This window comes from Aquarana catesbeiana, linkage group LG11, assembly GCF_042186555.1.
Source record: "Aquarana catesbeiana isolate 2022-GZ linkage group LG11, ASM4218655v1, whole genome shotgun sequence".
NCBI lineage: Eukaryota > Metazoa > Chordata > Amphibia > Anura > Ranidae > Aquarana > Aquarana catesbeiana.
This window is the reverse complement of record NC_133334.1, coordinates 52960010-52976881: the sequence shown is the minus strand read 5'-3', so window position 1 is coordinate 52976881 and position 16872 is coordinate 52960010. Positions and strand designations below refer to the sequence as shown.

Sequence of the window (16872 nt, the reverse complement as noted above, 5' to 3'; positions counted from 1 at the left end):
CTCACTGGATGGGTTGTCTTTTTATCTTTTGTTTTGCCTCTGGAAGCAGCGGAGTGATTTGGATGGTGTCAGTACAGGACCTTCCATTCTCATTCGAAGCAGCAGTCAGGATTCTGAAATCAGCACAGTGGTAGGATCTGAGCATGCTTCCTTTTACAATGTCACTTAGACGGGGGTGGATGGGACTCTTAACGATGGGCTGATTCACAAAGGACAGACTGCTGTTTTTCTACATATGACAGCTCAGTCACGCTTTTATTATTGCAGGTCAGTAACAGCTCAGGGGAAACACTAGGTGCCGACAGTGATCTGAGCAGCAATGCCGGAGACACATTGGGCGGTCCAGGCGGAGGTCACCTGTCAGGATCCAGAGGAGCTGTGTCCGACAGTGAGATCCAGATGAATTCTCTCACTGGAGCCATATTTGTAAGGACAATAACCTTTAATAATAAAGGGTGCAATATCCCATAGCAGCCAATCAGCAATTTAATTCTTATTTTACTCTAAACTGATAAAAGGGTGATCTGGTTCTATGTGCAATTGTCTCAATTACATCTTGGTGTTGTATTGTCTCCATAAAATAACTGCAGGAGACATCACTTCTAAACGCTAATCTGTTTTTTTGTTCTTTTTTTTGACTAGGGGAAACCTCAGGTCCTTCGTCCTGGAGAGAGAAATAGTGGTCTCAGCCCAGGACACCCACCACAAGATGTCAGCATGAGAATCTATCTGTATGAGGGCCTTTTGGGTAAGGAACACGCTTATTTTGATAGTGGTTGACCCAATCCATAATTCCCTAATGCTATACACATTGCAGTTTTCAAGCAAATGCAATTAATCTAATTGCAAAAGCAAGCAAACTGGTAATGGTAACTTACCACCTGCAGTTTCTGAACAAAAGCAAAATTTAGAAGCAAGTAGAACTTTAGCTAGAGCTCCTAAGTGACATTAAATGATATCCTTATTCTCCAAAAATAATCCATACGTATCCACTACTTAATGGCCCTGTAATCTGTTTTTCATTGAATCATTTCTTACTGTGTTTTTCCACCTCCTTGTAAGGTCCTCAGTGCGCTCACAAACCTCTACATTTCCCTCTCGCTTCCACTTGTTTGGAACGAGCAGTGCACATTAGTTGCTGTCATGTTCACTGCTCTCTACACTACAAATCCTATAGTCCCTAGTCCATCTCTGGAGGAAGCATGAGAGGGTGGCTTTATTCCTACACACAGTGGCACCATGGAGAATGAACATAGCCACCCTGTAACAGGAAGGTAGGATCACAGCTGCAGAAAAACATTAATTTGGACAAGGTGGAAATAGAAGGTACTTTTTTGAGTTATCGAACATACTGGAATAGGATTTTCTTAATCGAAGTTTAGTGTCACTTTAACAACCTATTGCTCCCATAATGTTCCCTCTGCATGAACCAACACTGCCAGTAGGCCTGAGAGGAAACACCCTGATTATTCTGCAGTCACCCCAATGTAATTTACTAGGTTACTTGTTCAGTCTACTGGCCACGCGGTCGTCTTGTTAGTTTAACTGTGGCCTATTTTCCCTAATGGTGACTTTTAAAATTATTCTGTAGGTATTTGGTGGTTACAGTTTCAGTTAGTCTGGTAAGCTTGTGAGTATCTGCAAGATCCAACTTGGCTGATTTTGATGTGGAGCACAAAGCTTATTTATGCCTCAATATGTAGGGCTAACCAGTACGTACCTTGCCTGAATTATTTTCTAAGTGTTTTACCCTTTAATTCTTTCTGCTAAAACAGTGGTCTCCAAACTGCGGACCGTGGGCCACATGCGGCCCTTTGCTTGTCCTTTATCCGGCCCTTGGGACATCATTTCTCCCACTGGACACCAAGAGTGGGGCATAATACATGCCATTGACACAAATAATGGTGCACTTTCTCTCTCATTGATACCAATGATGGGGCACTATTTCTCCAACTACTACCAGTGACTGGGCACTAATCATGCCAATGATGGGGCACCATTCTTGTCACTGTTACCAATGATGGGGCACCATTCTTGTCACTGTTACCAATGATGAAGCACCATTCTTCTCATTGATACCAATGATGGGGCACCATTCTTCTCACTGAAACCAATGATGTGGCACCATTCTTCTCACTTATACCAACGATGGGGCACCATTCTTCTCACTTATACCAATGATGGGGCACCATTCTTCTCACTGATGCCAATAATGGGGCACCATTCTTCTCATTGATGCCAATGATGGGGCACCATTTTCACTGATGCCAATGATGGGGCACCATTCTTCTCACTGATGCCAATGATGGGGGACCATTCTTCTCACTGATAAAATGATGGGGCACCATTCTTCTCACTGATGCCAATGATGGGACTCCATTCTTCTCACTGATACTAATGATGGGGCACGATTCTTCTCACTGATACCAATGATGGGGCACGATTCTTCTCACTGATACCAATGATGGGGCACCATTCTTATCACTGATACCAATGATGGGGCACCATTCTTCTTCTCACTGATGCCAATGATGGGGCACCATGCTTCTTCTCACTGATGCCAATGGTGGGGCACCATTCTTCTCCCACTGATCCCAGTGATGGGGCGCTTTCTTTCACTGATAACAATGATGGGGCACTATACCTCCTCCTATTGACCACAGTTGCTATATAATTGCTTTGCTTGCACTGATCACTAAGCTTGGGGCATTATTTACGTCCACTAATGCTGGGACGTTTTCTACTCCCCCTGGCCACAATTTGGACCCCCTGACGTCTGAAGGACCGTCAACTGGCCCTGAAAGTTTGGATACCCCTGTGCTAAAAGAAAATGTAATTAACCACTTGTATGTTATTTCATAGCTAATATTTTTGTGTTCTATTCTAAAAACTTTTGTGACTGCAGCTTACTAATTGGTAGCTATATTTGCGGTCATGAATGCTGTGATGATAATCTTTTAGGATATGGAATGTGATGAACTTTTTGGAGCCTCTTTCACAGTTTTTTTATTATTCCTATTAATATAAATATAGACTGTGTTGCTTCAGCCTGTTAAGTGTATATATGTAAGAGGTGCTCTTTAACCTTGCTTTGCCCTTCTGTCTTTCCTATTTCTTTCTTCTTATGCTGCATTGTGCTGTGGCCTGGCTTTGCACAGGAAGAGATAAGTCCTCAGTCTGGGACCAGCTTGAAGACGCAGCGATGGAAACCTTCTCTCTGAGTAATATATTTCTGCTTCTGCTAATTGTATTACTATGCTTGCTTGCTGTGTGGTTGTGATACAAGTCTGCTACTATGTCATATGAGAGAACATAGACACAGTCTTGATATGCTTCTCTCTCAAACTTGCTGTAGAATGTGTGCATGGCTGTGTTTTGGTTGAAATTTCTACCTGGAGTTTATTTGCAGCCAATTAGTCATTTTTGGAATTAAAAAAAAAAATTGCACAATGGCATTTACTCAGCAAATCACCCAGACGACCATGGTTAGTTCGGCCTGCTACAGTGATTTACAGGTCCACAGAGGCTGTTCTTGTTTCACATGTGGAAACGTATATATTGTGCCAAGCTGGCCCAATGGAAGTATATCAAAATATACCATAGCTGGTTCAGGTTTAAGAATGCAACAAATTTAAACCAAGCTTCAGCTAACCCTTTTCTTATCAGCAATGGGATTTTAATATGCATGATGGGTGACCGTAGCAAGTACCACCTGCAGTGTGGTATATTACATCTCAACCCCTGAAATTGTCACTTATTGATGGGCAGCTTGACCTGTCGTTTTTTTCTTGAACAGTCGGTGCCACCGGCTGTAGTTGGCAGCTGTGATTCCCCCATCCACCTTGAATGATGGGGGAAATCTGTTCCCACTGGTTAAACAAAAACAAAAAACAAAAACCTTGATGGCCAGCCTTATACATTTTTATGGATCTTGTAAAATGCATTATTTCAAAGTGCCCCATGTGACATATGGAAATGCACGATCTTGACCGCAGTGATGGATGTGACCTTTTTCATGGTCTTTTTTTTTTTTTCCCCACAGGTAGAATAATTATGGCTAATCTCCAGTTCCTATGATTGTTTTCTGACTTGGTTTGTAAAGCAAAAGAAATAATTGGCTACTAAGATCCAACCTAGCTAATCATTTATTTTTATTTTTTTAATCCAAGCTGTTGAGAAGATCATGTAGCACCTTTAACGTTGATGTCCCTGTTTAACATCTGAGACATTTCATGAGCTTCCTGATCATGTGATTGCTATGATTGGCTGTCAGTGATCACATGATCTGGAGTTCTTCCGCTGGCTTAACTTCATGATTGGGAACTATACGACCTCCCCGTCACAGTTCTGGGGGAGGGGTGGGGGTCACGATTTAGCACTCTCCCACACATTTGTGGCAGCATGGAATAAGGCCCACCTTCATGCTGCCACATAAATGTGTATGGACAGCAGGAAGGGGCTAAAGTGTATGTAAACGCTTGTAGATGAACTTAACCCACGAAAAAAACAATATTTTAGCAAAGCACATTAATCAAATTAAATAAAGTTCCCAAATACTTTTTTTAAATCTTTTAAAGGCTCTCTGTTTAGGATTGAGTCCTTCAGCTCCAACAGGCGGAGGCAGAGACTGCTAGTAAGAATCAGCATCAACAGCTTGCCACTATTCCTGACAGGAGATGTTGTCATTCAGGCCAGGGAGGGCTGGATTATGAGTATATCAGCCTGTGTGGTCAAACGCACTATAGGACTGCAGGCTCTCCGCGCTTTTGTATGTCATCCTGTTTTTCCCTTTGAAAGTAACACTCTGCATGCCTGTCAACGCTTCCGAAGGTCTGAACCTGCTTTTAGCATTATTAGTTTGACAGCACATCGTAGACTGGCAGGATCACCAGGTATTTGGAGTTGTTTTCCAGCCACATTCTATAGGGGTTTGTTTACACCAGCCCCACTGGGCAGCATTCCCCAATGCAGTCCCAACGCACAGACAAGGCAATTTGCCTTATATCCACTTACTTCAGTTCACCCAGAGTGCTGAGTTGGTGTGTACTAGAAAGACATAGGACTTGTTTAATTTTTGCACCATACAGGACATTCAGATGAGTAAGGCTTTGCATACACATAGCCTACTTTGACTGCAGGTCGCGGGAAAACGCTGCAAAATCGCACTGAGATTTTAGCGCCATTTGCGGCCAATGGTCAAAACTTTCCTATCCTGAATGGTGAACGCGGTTCTTCCGGGTTCAGGAGAGGGAAGTTGAACCTCCCCTAACCACGGCAGCTCCTGAACGATCCTAAAAGCCTATGTGTACATGGACACACAGGCTTTTATGAAGTTGCGTTTAGGAGCTTTGGCCAAAAAACGTCAAAAGCTCATAAACTCAAGTTTAGGAGCTGTAGTGTACATAAAGCCTTATAATACATCACAATGCGCTTTCCCACATAGTTAGAATAGCGTGTAAAGTTAAATATAGTTTAAGTGAAAAGGAAAAAAACATGCACTGCAATGGTGTGTTAACAATGCATCACACCACACATTATCTGCGCCTTTAACACCTGTCCGCTGGTGGAAATGAGCCCTAAAAACTAGCAATATTAAACATGGAGTTTACAATTTAATAAAATCATTTAAATTATTTAGGGTTTCTAAGATTATAGCTTCAGTATCTTTTGCTGCCGGCACCATATACATTAAAAAATAGAAAGAAGAACGTGTTAAGAGTTTATTTTTACAGTGCTTTGCAACATTTATCATTAGCCATTAAGAGCGCCGCAGAACTTTAAATGCCAGAATATTTGAGTTGTGTTCGTCTTTTCGCCATCATGCTCAATTGGGTTTGATTGCCTTGAAAACTTCAGTTCAGCTAGCAGAAGCAGTCAGCTAGAAAATCTCTCTGTGAATAATTTGAGTACCTCCACAGCCTGACATTTTAGAGAGCCCTGGAGGAAGTGTCACTTCAGAAGTACATTCAAACTGCACAGTAGAAAGTGCATTGCAAGAGTACATTTTATAGAGAGATTACAGTAAGCAGTGTTACTCCGAGCAATCCAATTCTCTTATCTACACAGAAAATGAATAGTGAAATCAACTTTTTGCTGGCTGTATCCTGTCCTTCACTCTGGACCAGTTTTGTAAATGGACTGGTGAGGAAAGTAAGACGATCTGTTTACATTAAGCGTTTTAATCCGTCTCATAAGGTAAAGAAAACCCTCTGCAGTTAGGGCGTTACGATCTGTATACAGCACACCCTCTGATGTGTGTTGTGTAGATGTGGTGTGAAAAGTTGTTTTACAAGGCATTGCAGTGTTTTTCCCCTTTTTTTTTAAACTTTATTAAAATGTCACAAAATGACACTTCATTCAGCGCGCTGCACAACAGCACATTGTGCGTTGACATGTTTTTGTGTACCGAGTTGTAAAAATGCAGACATGCTGCATTTTTACCTAACATACAAATACAAGCATGTATAGTATGAACAGGACACCTAGAAAACTATTTGTTTGCCATGTGTCCCTGCATTGAGTCTGCATTGCACAACACGCCTGCTGTGAATGAGCCATAAGGTAATTTGTAAAATCTTTTTTTTTTTTTTTCTTTTTTAATGACAAACATGTTATACTTACCTCCTCTGTGCAGTGGTTTTGCACAGGGCAGCCTGGATCCTCCCCTTCTCAGGTCCCTCTTCGGCTCTCCTGGCCCCTCCCTTTTTTCGAGTGCCCCCACAGCAAGCAGCTTGCTATGGGGGCACCTAAGCTGAGTCACAGCTCCATGTGTCCTTTCAGACACGGAGCTGCCATTCGCCCCCCCCCCCCTCAGATTGGTTAATTGACTTTGACAGCTGTGGGAGCCAATGGCGCTGCTGCTGTGTCTCAGCCAATCAGTAGTGAGAGTCCTGGGCGGCCAAGGGACTCTTGGACATCGCTGGACAGAGATGGGGCTCAGGTAAGTATTAGGGGGCTGCTACACACAGGAGATTTTAGATTAAAAAAAAACCTTCTGCCTTTACAACTCCTTTAAGCCTGGTACACACTATGAGGTTATTTTTTCTGTTCAACCCAGCGGGTTGAACGAAAAAAAAACTGTCCGCTCCGGTCGGAGCTGCTGTACCAATGATCCGATGTTGGTACAGCGATCTCCTCCACTGATCTGTTGTGTTCTGACAGGGGAACAGCCCCCCGCCAGAACACTCCGGTCAGCACTCTCAGCCAATTGGCTAAAAGTGCTAATCGGGAGCTGGACGGCTGCTGGTTTTCCAGCATGCTCGTCCAACAGAAGCCAGCCAAACGGCCAACTTCTTTTGGACCAGCTGAAATACATATGGGCCGAATGTTGGCTGTTTTTTTTTTTTTTTTTTTTTACTGAACTGGCTGATGTCACCCCCGGCGCTCGGCTTGTGTGTACAGGGCTTTATAGTAATGCATGTGAACTGCTTTTGTTTTCACTGTTTTTTTTTTTTTTGTTAGTCATTGAATCTAAAGGATGAAAGTGTAGTGTTAACATTCTGTGGACAAACAGACTAAGGATTGCCTGCATAATGTTTTCTTCCTATACTCAAAGATAAAGATAAAGTAAATCTGTAAAGAAAACGGCCCAAGAGTCGGCACTGCTGGTAGATGAGAATATGAAAACACTACGCTCTAATAGCAAAAATAAAATATATGTGAGCCAGCAGCTGCATACATTGTGACAAACAATAACTGGTAACTGGGAAAAAAATGCAGCGCTAAGAAGTATTAGGAAGTTAAGGTGTAGTGAAACAATTAAATAAGAGATGCTGTACTGAACAGTAAAGCATATGTGCAAAAACCATAAGTGAAATGAAATGAACAAACACAGTATAAAGTGTCCACATATGGTAAATGGATGATTCCAAACTCAAATTAATAAGAGGAACTGGTATGGACCAAAAAATGATGTGAAACTAGAAAATAAAGTCAATGGTGCACGGTGTGGATCTGTGACTGTGAGTCAACAACGGGGTACAGAACTTCCGTAGCTGTAAACCAACATCTCGATATGGGGCATCAGAATGAAAACATCAGGAAGTAAGATAAGATGGGTACTCTTACCAGATGACGTGGACTCCACTGTCATATGACATTGAGTCAATGGTGCATGGAGCCAAACCTAGGCTGGAAAACGATATCCGGAACAGTGGAACCTCTGTCTCACTTCTCGACTCCTCTGGTGGGGTGAAGAAACATCAGGAAGGGCCGCCAACTGGATATCAGCCAATAGACCTCAAGGATGTGTTCCAAGGAGAAGCCGGGGACAGATTTGATCCAGACCCCGTGATGGAAGTAGGGCTACTGGAAGGCAGTTTCTTGCATTGGGGTAATATGCAAATAAAAAATAAAAAGCTTCTGCATAGTGCAGGTAAACCAGGGATTTTTATTTCTAAAAATACCATACAAAAAATGGATAAAAGTGATCACAATTGAAATAAAATCTAAGCAGCGTAAGGAAGGGGAGATCGCCCGACGCGTTTCAACCAAGGGGGTCTTCAACAGGGGCATGAGGTAGATGCAATTCTGTTTCTGTTTATTGAAGTTCTTGCATACTTTAAAAAGTATTCATACCCCTTGACATTTTTCACAAAAGTGGAACCAAAAAAATAAATGTATGTTATTGGGATTTTATGTGATAGACCAACACAAAGTGGCACATAATTTTGAAGTAAGGAAAAATAATTAATGGTTTTCAAAAATTTACACAAATCTTTTTTTTTTACATATAAGATTGTGGCTGTGAGCAGGGGGGAGAAACTGAACATGTTATAATTACCTGCTCGGTGTAGAGGTTTTCCACAGAGCAGCCCAGATCTTCCTCTTCTCGGGCCACCACTCGCCACCACTCCTGGCCCCTCCCTCCTGCCGAGTGCCCCCATAACAAGCAGCTTGCTATGGGGGCACCCGAGCCACCCTCTGTGTGTCCATTCAGACATGAAGCTGTAGCTCAGCCATGCCCCCTCTCCTCATTGACTCACTGACTTTGACAGCAGTGGGATCTGATGGCGCTTACTGCTGTCTCCGCCAATGAGGAGGGAGATTCCCTGGACAGCTGAGGTTCTTGTGCAATATCGGTGGATAGAGATGGGGCTCAGGTAAGTATGGGGGGGGGGGGCTGCTGCACACAGAAGGTTTTTTTTTTCATCTTAATGCATTAAGATAAAAAAAAAAACTCTGCCTTTAAAACCACTTTAAGGTTGGATTAAAGTGGAACTAAACTCTTTCAATCAACATTAATTTTTAATCCTTATGTTCCTGGGCTAGGCCAAAATGATGTCACACATCCTAGGAGTCGTCATGGACATTTTTTTTTTTTCATCTGAAGGAGGGACTTTCTCAGCTAAGTACACCCTCCTACCTGCATGCCTGAGCTAAGGGCAGATGGATTCCAGGAAGTAAATGCTACATGAATCATCTGCAATTACTCAAGATGGCTGCGGTAAGAAATGCTAGGGGAGTGTTTTTTAAAGTGAGTTCTCAATAAAATGAAGCACAGAGACGTGTGGATTGCTTTGAATATTAAACAAGAATTAAGCAGTCTTTTCAGTTTGTGTTGCTCAGATACAGTTAAGTCCCTCTTTAATGGCCTAGCTTGAGTTAAGCTGAGTTCGAACAGAACCAATGCCATTTAGGTTTATGACTGTTTTGGTCCTATGTTCTTGAAGTTATTCAGCCTTACTTATGTAGTTGTGTCTCCTTATTTAGCTTTATTTACTTTGAATCTGTTGCATCAGCTTAAGAGTCAGGGGTCAGAGGTTATCAGGAGTTGCCCTATTATCAACTTGACGTCACCCTAGCTCCTAAAATTGCACAGCAATGTCCAATAACCGAGCCCCATAGTTGAAAGTAATGTAAGAGGACTCTAGGGCTGTATTGTGCACCCTAAGAAGCTGGACATTGTGTAAAGTCAGGTAGATGGCAGGGCAGGAACTTTCAGAATCTTGATCCCCAACTCTCAAGCAAAGAGCCAGACTCGGTCATAGTAAGTAAAGCTAGTTAAACGGGAAATGTAAATCTATCATAAGTAAGTCTGCTCAGTTACAGTAATTAAAGATGCAGTATTTAGCCACTTCAGCCCCGGAAGGTGTTACCCCCCCTAATGACCAGGCCAGTTTTTGCAATACGGCACTGATGCCCCCTGCTGCCCGGGAACCCTACAGAGGACTGGTAGTCCCGCGCGCCCCCCCCTCCACTGGCTCCCCTTCTGTCCAATCAGCGCTCGATCGGGTCTACAGCTGCACGATCCCCCCCCCAGAGGGTATTGCACGAAATGACATACAGGTACGTGATTTTGTGCAATAGAGCTGATCTGCCGCAGTAAATGTACGTTACGTGGTCGGCAAGTGGTTAGAGTCTGTTATAAGTCAAGACTTGACAGAATAATTTTATCTTATACTTTGGCATTCATTTTTGCATGCAATACTTTTTTGGCCTTAATAAAATGGAACTGAAACTACCAAACTCAGAGCGAAGTGAAGAAGCAGCTATATTAATTTGGGGGAAAAAAATGACTGGCTAAGATTTGACCTATTTTTCAGGTAAAGAGCGCTCCACCCTCTGGGACCAGATGCAGTTTTGGGAGGATGCTTTCCTGGATGCTGTGATGCTGGAAAGAGAGGGAATGGGGATGGATCAGGGACCCCAAGAGATGATAGACAGGTGAGTCTAGGATCCCTTTCATTGGCTACAGCAATAGATTAGGATGCTTTTTGTTTTGTTTTTCAGCTGACTGCTTTATGTGTTTAGGTATAATTCTTTGGGAGACCATGACAGGAAACGTCTTGAGGAGGACGAAGATCGACTTTTGTCTACACTCTTACACAACATGGTGTCCTATATGGTGATGATAAAGGTAAATTGGATGCATTGTTTTATTATATACTGCTGTTTGAGTGTAATTTAAACACTTAAGGACCGAGCCTCTTTCTGAGATTTGTTGTTTACAAGTTAAAAACATTTTTTTTTGCTAGAAAAGTACTTAGAACCCCCAAACATTATACATTTTTTTTCTAACACCCTAGAGAATAAAATGGCGGTCATTGCAATACTTTGTCACACCGTATTTGCACACTTTTTTTGGAAAAATTACACTTTTTTGAATTAAAAAATAAGACAACAGTAAATTTAGCCCAATTTTTTTTATATTGTAAAAGATAATGTTACGCCGAGTAAATTGATACCCAACATGTCACGCTTCAAACTTGCGCCAGCTCGTGGAATAGCGACAAACATTTACCCTTAAAAATCTCCATAGGCGACGTTTAAAAAATTCAACAGGTTGCATGTTTTGGGTTACAGAGGAGGTCTAGGGCTAGAATTATTGCTCTCGCTCTACCGATAACGGCGATACCTCACTTGTGTGGTTTGAACACCGTTTTCATATGCGGGCGCTACTCGCGTATGCATTCACTTCTGCACGCGAGCTCGGCAGGACGGGGTATGTTTAAAACTTTTTTTTTTTTCTTATTTATTTTACCTTTTATTTTTTATTTTTACACTGTTAAAAAAAAAGAAAAAAAAAGTGTCACTTTTATTCCTATTACAAGGAATGTAAACATCCCTTGTAATAGAAAAAAGCATGACAGGTCCTCTTAAATATGAGATCTGAGATCTTACACTAAAATGCAATAAAAAAATACATTTTTATTAATTTATAAATTTTTGTAATCTGAAAAGAAAATAAAAAGGCCCTTTAAGAGCTATGGGCGGAAGTGACGTTTTGACGTCGCTTCTGCCCTGCAATGGTATGGAGATGGGTGGGGGCCATTCTCCCCTCACTCGTCTCCATACCCAGCAAGGACAAGGATGCAATCGCCTCCGCCGCTACCGACGCATCTGGTAAGCGGCGGAGGGCACCGAAGAGCAGTGGGAGGGGGGGGCCTTCTCCCACTGCCGATAAAAGTGATCTTGCGGCGAATCCGCCGCAGAGACCACCATTATCAGAAACCGGACCGCCCGCCGAAGAAGATGATACCAGGGTTATGGCAGTTAGCTGCTACCATAACAAAGATATCCCTCTTCAAAGTTAGGACGTATATCGGTGTGCGGCGGTCCAGAAGTGGTTAAAGTGTGTGCAGTTTGATAGCAGAACAATGAACTTCAGTATTGTTTGGTCAATGAGGCAAAGTGTTTTTCCCTTTGAACAGTTTTGTTGTAAGTGAAACTTTGCTCCTTACGTCTACATAGATTACAAACGGTACCAAAATGGAGCAGTCAGAGTGCGTGCATTGGGTATCTATTAAAAGAGAAGTATGGGGTTTTTTTTGCTAATCATACTTACCTCGGTGGATGGAGCATTAGACTGATGCTGCAGCTGTCCCCTGCCGTCTCTGCACTGAGAACCGAGCCACTGAACACCGCCGATGTCTCGGTTCTCACTCCTCCCCAAGCAGAGCGTTGCTGACTTCAGTCAGCATCGCTCCTGGTCTGCTTCTCCACGCTCATTGGAGCGATGAGCTGTGGAGGGGCGGGGAGAGGCCATCTCAGCGGCTCCCTGAGACGGCCATCAATCAAGGCAGCTGGCGGATCCAAACTTAGGAAGTCGGGATGACGTGCTGCCTCGACTGATGGCAGTGACGTCAGTGGAGAGCGGACTTCAGACCGCTCTCTGCTGAAAATGGGTCACAGGAGTGCAAAAAGAATTGCATTCCTGTGACCCTTGGGAGAAGCTCAGCCTAAAAAGCTCAGGCTGGACTTCTTTTATGGAAGCATTAATATCACAAAACATAAGCTGAATGGAAACTGCAGCGTTGGCCCTCATTGATGCTTTAACCTCCCTCCTCGTCATAAGCCCCCCTCCCACAGAATCAAAATTAAGTTTTTCTTTATGCCTACTATTTTGATTTCCAGCTCCTGCTGGGCCAAACTTAACTATATCATGTTTGGTAAAATGAAAGGTGAGTTCAGATTGGTACATCTTTTGGTACCAGTTCCACACCCTACATCGGCAGTACCCTTATTTCACTAAAGTTCAACACACACATTGCAACCTAACTGTACTATTTTCTTTAGCTTTACCAACAACTATGTAGTACATAGGCTTGCTGGATTGGATACAGATTTATTGGGATATGAAGGTAGGTCCCCATAGCGAGCGCTGCAGTGGGTCTTCATAGGCTCCACATAATGATGACCTTTTTATAAATGAAGGCACAATGTGGTGCAAAACCTGCAGTCTAGCCAAGAAAAGATCTCAGTATTTCCTCTCTATTATAAATTGGTCCATTAGGATTTCCCTTTTAGAGAAGTTATATGGCATTTTGTACTATTGGTCTTTTAATGCTGACTTATTTACATAAAATGTTAATTGATTTATTTACATATATGTTGCTAAGAAAATTGCTGCATTTACTTTTTATAGGCAATGAAAACCCAGAGTTATAAGAAAAAAAAAAGTGTCATACTGAATTATAGCCATTTACTAAATGATGATAAGCTCACTCTTTTTGTTAAGGTAAACAAGACAGATCTCCGGAGGAAGGTTCGACGTCTGATGGGGAAGTGTCACATTGGTTTAGCACACAGTCAACAGATTAATGAGCTGCTTGACCAAGTGACAGATCTGGTAAGACTCTGCTGGGTGAAAATGTCAGGTTTATATTATAGTGGGCTAAAGAAGTACTGCAAGTCTGGGCCTCAGTGAACTTTATTTTTTTTTAATTGTCTTCATGAGCCTTTTTTATTCTGTTATTTGTTAAAGATGTTGATTGGTTACTATGATCACCAAATACACTTTTTCCTTACATATAGAAGTTCACCCCCTCACTATTTGGCCTGTTTACCATTATTACCAAAAATGAAAGTAAATTAAAAATCCCATATTTTGGGTTGACATCAGAACACAATTAGAGGGGAAATCTTCCAGTGGGGACACTAGTTCTGGTGAGACATCAGGAATCCTTCACTTTGGAGGAATTTCCTCCATCTTCCTGTTTTGGCTATGGGATAGGATATGAAGGGAGGAAATAAGTGGGGGGGAAACATTGGGACTTTAAATGGGACATGAGGGAAGGTTCACGCCCCCATCCCTATACTGTATGCAAAGAGGGGGGAAGTTGGGACTTTGAATGAGGTGTGCATGGTGGAACTAAACAAATTCACATGGGTATAAATATCTGTATGTTAGTAAACCAATGATTGGCATGACATAAAACAGTATAACATGCATGTAAGCATAGAAAGTATTGATATACATAGTAAAAAATATATATATAACAGCATGGCACAAGCAAATAAAATTGTACATCCTAATCCCCAATGTGTAGGGTAAACCATATCATAAAATGGGATCTAGGAGAGGGTAAAACCATCTAAAATTCTCAATGTATATTGAATGCATCAGAATGGGCTTGACACGTTTCATGGACTTCTATCCACTCATCAGGAGCAAAATGCATCGATGTTCTGTAAAGGGATATAGATGCCAATATAATCTGGTGTAAATACCCACAAGGGGAGAAGGGAGTAAATTGGAGATGACTGGCCATGCGAAAAATACTCACGTATAAACCGATAATAGGACCGTGCGATACCACATGCCAGGGGTCGGCCAAATGAGCCTGGCCCCGGAGCTGAGAAAGGGACCCAACAGGAAAACCGGGAGCACACACACCATCCCCCATGGAATGTGATATGTGAGAGAGATCTTCATGTTGTGATGAATGGGACTTCTATAATATATAAAATGAAATAAGTGGTATGTATCCATGACAATGTAAGTCAGTGGGACAAGAATCGGATGAAGGCCATAGCCACGGTGAGGAAATAATATGGAACATATGACCAAAGTGAAAAGGAGAGCAGTGACCAGATCAGGGATACGAGAAATTAAGGAAAAGATCTCTCAAAAAGGGGGAATAAAAAGAAAAGAGAGCAGGAGTGAGTGAATTTCTTTCTCGAACATCACGGGACACAGAGCCACAGTAATTACTGATGGGTTATATAGGTATCACTGGTGATTGGACACTGGCACACCCTATCAGGAAGTTCAACCCCCTATATAATCCCTCCCCCTTGCAGGGATACCTCAGTTTTTACGCCAGTGTCTTAGGTGATGGACGTGTAAAGATGTCCTGTGCTGAGCTCCAAAGGGAATATCCTAAGATCCTATACTGGGGCAAGCCAGGCGAACCGGATCCATTCAAAGTGTCTTTTCATGGCCGAATTGAATGGTACCCGGGCCTCGTGTCCGAAGAAACAAGGTTTTACCCGTAATGCTTCTCTTTTTAGAGAGCTGGACCCCGCAGATCAGAAAATGGCTTTAAACTTCCTAATTTCTGGCGAGGTGCTTTATGGTCCCAGAACTGTTGGATCCCCCTATTCGTAGGGGGCCCCAGTCTCTGACGGTTTTTTCAAACGGAGCCCACCGTGAGAGGTGAAGATTGGGTCTGTGTAAACAGCACCCTGCGGCTGGATAAGGTAAGAGGAGATTCCACAGAATCTTTGAGTTCTAGTGGCTTTTCTCCTTTAAGGTAAATGCATGCTATGCCTATTGTGACCACCGGGGGCTGCCAAGAGCACAAACCTGCACATGCTGACTGTCTGTCTCAGGTGTTTTCATCGCTGATTATGTCCCAGCGTCTCAAGCAGGCTGAAAACAGGTAAGATGGAAAGGGGGATTTCTCATGTTTGAATGTTCCCTCCCAGGCTAGAGAGGGGCCACAGGGGTCTAGAAAGTGGTTATACCACCCGGGCTCTGCGGCCTAATGGCCACCATCTCTGAAGATAGCCGTTCAGGCAGATCTTGTTACCAGCCTCCCTCCCCCCCCCCCCCCATCCCCAGCCTTTCTCCAGAAGCATGACAGGAGAGTCGGCAGCGCGGGAAGCACTTGTTTTTTTCAAAACTCGAGGGGGGGGGCGCGGTAGAGGAGGGGGCGGGACGTCAGCACAGGTGCTTAGACTCCCACTCAGGCCAGCTGCAGGCTATTAAAGGCACTCTGTACAGGTGCACTCAGCCTTCTGAGAGACACAGAGCTGACGGTCGCATGTAAGGTGGGACACAGGCATTCTCCTAGGCAGCATTTACTGAAGTAACACCAGACTGAGCATTGGGTAGCAAGGCTTTTAGCCAGACTACATCGCTCAGCGGGCAGTGTTCATTTGTATACCTCACACCTTGTTGCTTTGCACTATGGGTAGAAGAGGTTCAAGCACCCCAGGAACCAGAGACACTAGGGGATCTCGTTCAGGTTCTGAGGGCCCCCTGTCGGCAGCATCCTCCCCCCCTAAAGATGGGCCAGGGACGGCTAGCCAGGGAGAGCCATCGGGGTCAGGGGCTACACCTGCTTCTGGCACTTCAGCCCCTGTATATATTACACAAGAGGTTTTTTCCTCAACCATTAATGGTCTAGAGGAAAGATTAATGGCCGTGATTACGTCTTCACCCAGTGGAAGAAAACGCACTAGGCTTTCCTCTGTTCCCCAAGACCCTCAGACAGAGGAGCTCTGGGATAAAGGAGATGAATCCCTTTCAGAGGTTCAGGATGGGACGGATGATTCCTCTTCGGAGGAATCAGGTGGAGAGGGACCCTCTGCGACTTCCCAAGAGGAGAAAGTCTTAGTGCAGATCCTCACTGGATTGGTCCGCTCCACATTTAAGTTGCCCATACCTGAAACTGCTAAAGAATCCTCTTATGCTTTGGGGTCACTGAAACCTTTCCAAGCAGCACATGCTTTTCCTGTTCATACTTTACTTGAAAAGCTCATTTATTCTGAGTGGGATCACCCAGACAAAGTTTTTTTCCGCCGAGAAAGTTTTCAACACTTTATCCGATGGAAGAAAAGTTTATTAAAATGTGGGGAATACCGGCTATTGATGCCGCCATTTCCTCCGTAAATAATAGCCTGACTTGTCCTGTAGACAATGCT

At 43.2% G+C, this 16872-nt stretch overlaps 1 protein-coding gene across 34 annotated transcripts in view; it reads left to right on the top strand.

Annotated features, from left to right (window-relative positions):
* The window catches only part of MADD (MAP kinase activating death domain), a 175234-nt gene that overhangs the window by 126223 nt on the left and 32139 nt on the right, over positions 1-16872 (top strand). For 9 of the 34 annotated variants that reach the window (XM_073604389.1, XM_073604375.1, XM_073604378.1 and 6 more), the window contains 7 exons: positions 47-130; positions 268-426; positions 643-748; positions 3159-3221; positions 10545-10665; positions 10753-10858; positions 13460-13570. In XM_073604389.1, coding sequence (XP_073460490.1) covers positions 47-130; positions 268-426; positions 643-748; positions 3159-3221; positions 10545-10665; positions 10753-10858; positions 13460-13570 — 750 coding nt within the window. The remainder of the gene's footprint in view (positions 1-46; positions 131-267; positions 427-642; positions 749-3158; positions 3222-10544; positions 10666-10752; positions 10859-13459; positions 13571-16872) is intronic. The other 25 variants (XM_073604390.1, XM_073604376.1, XM_073604371.1 and 22 more) reach the window with 9 other exon arrangements.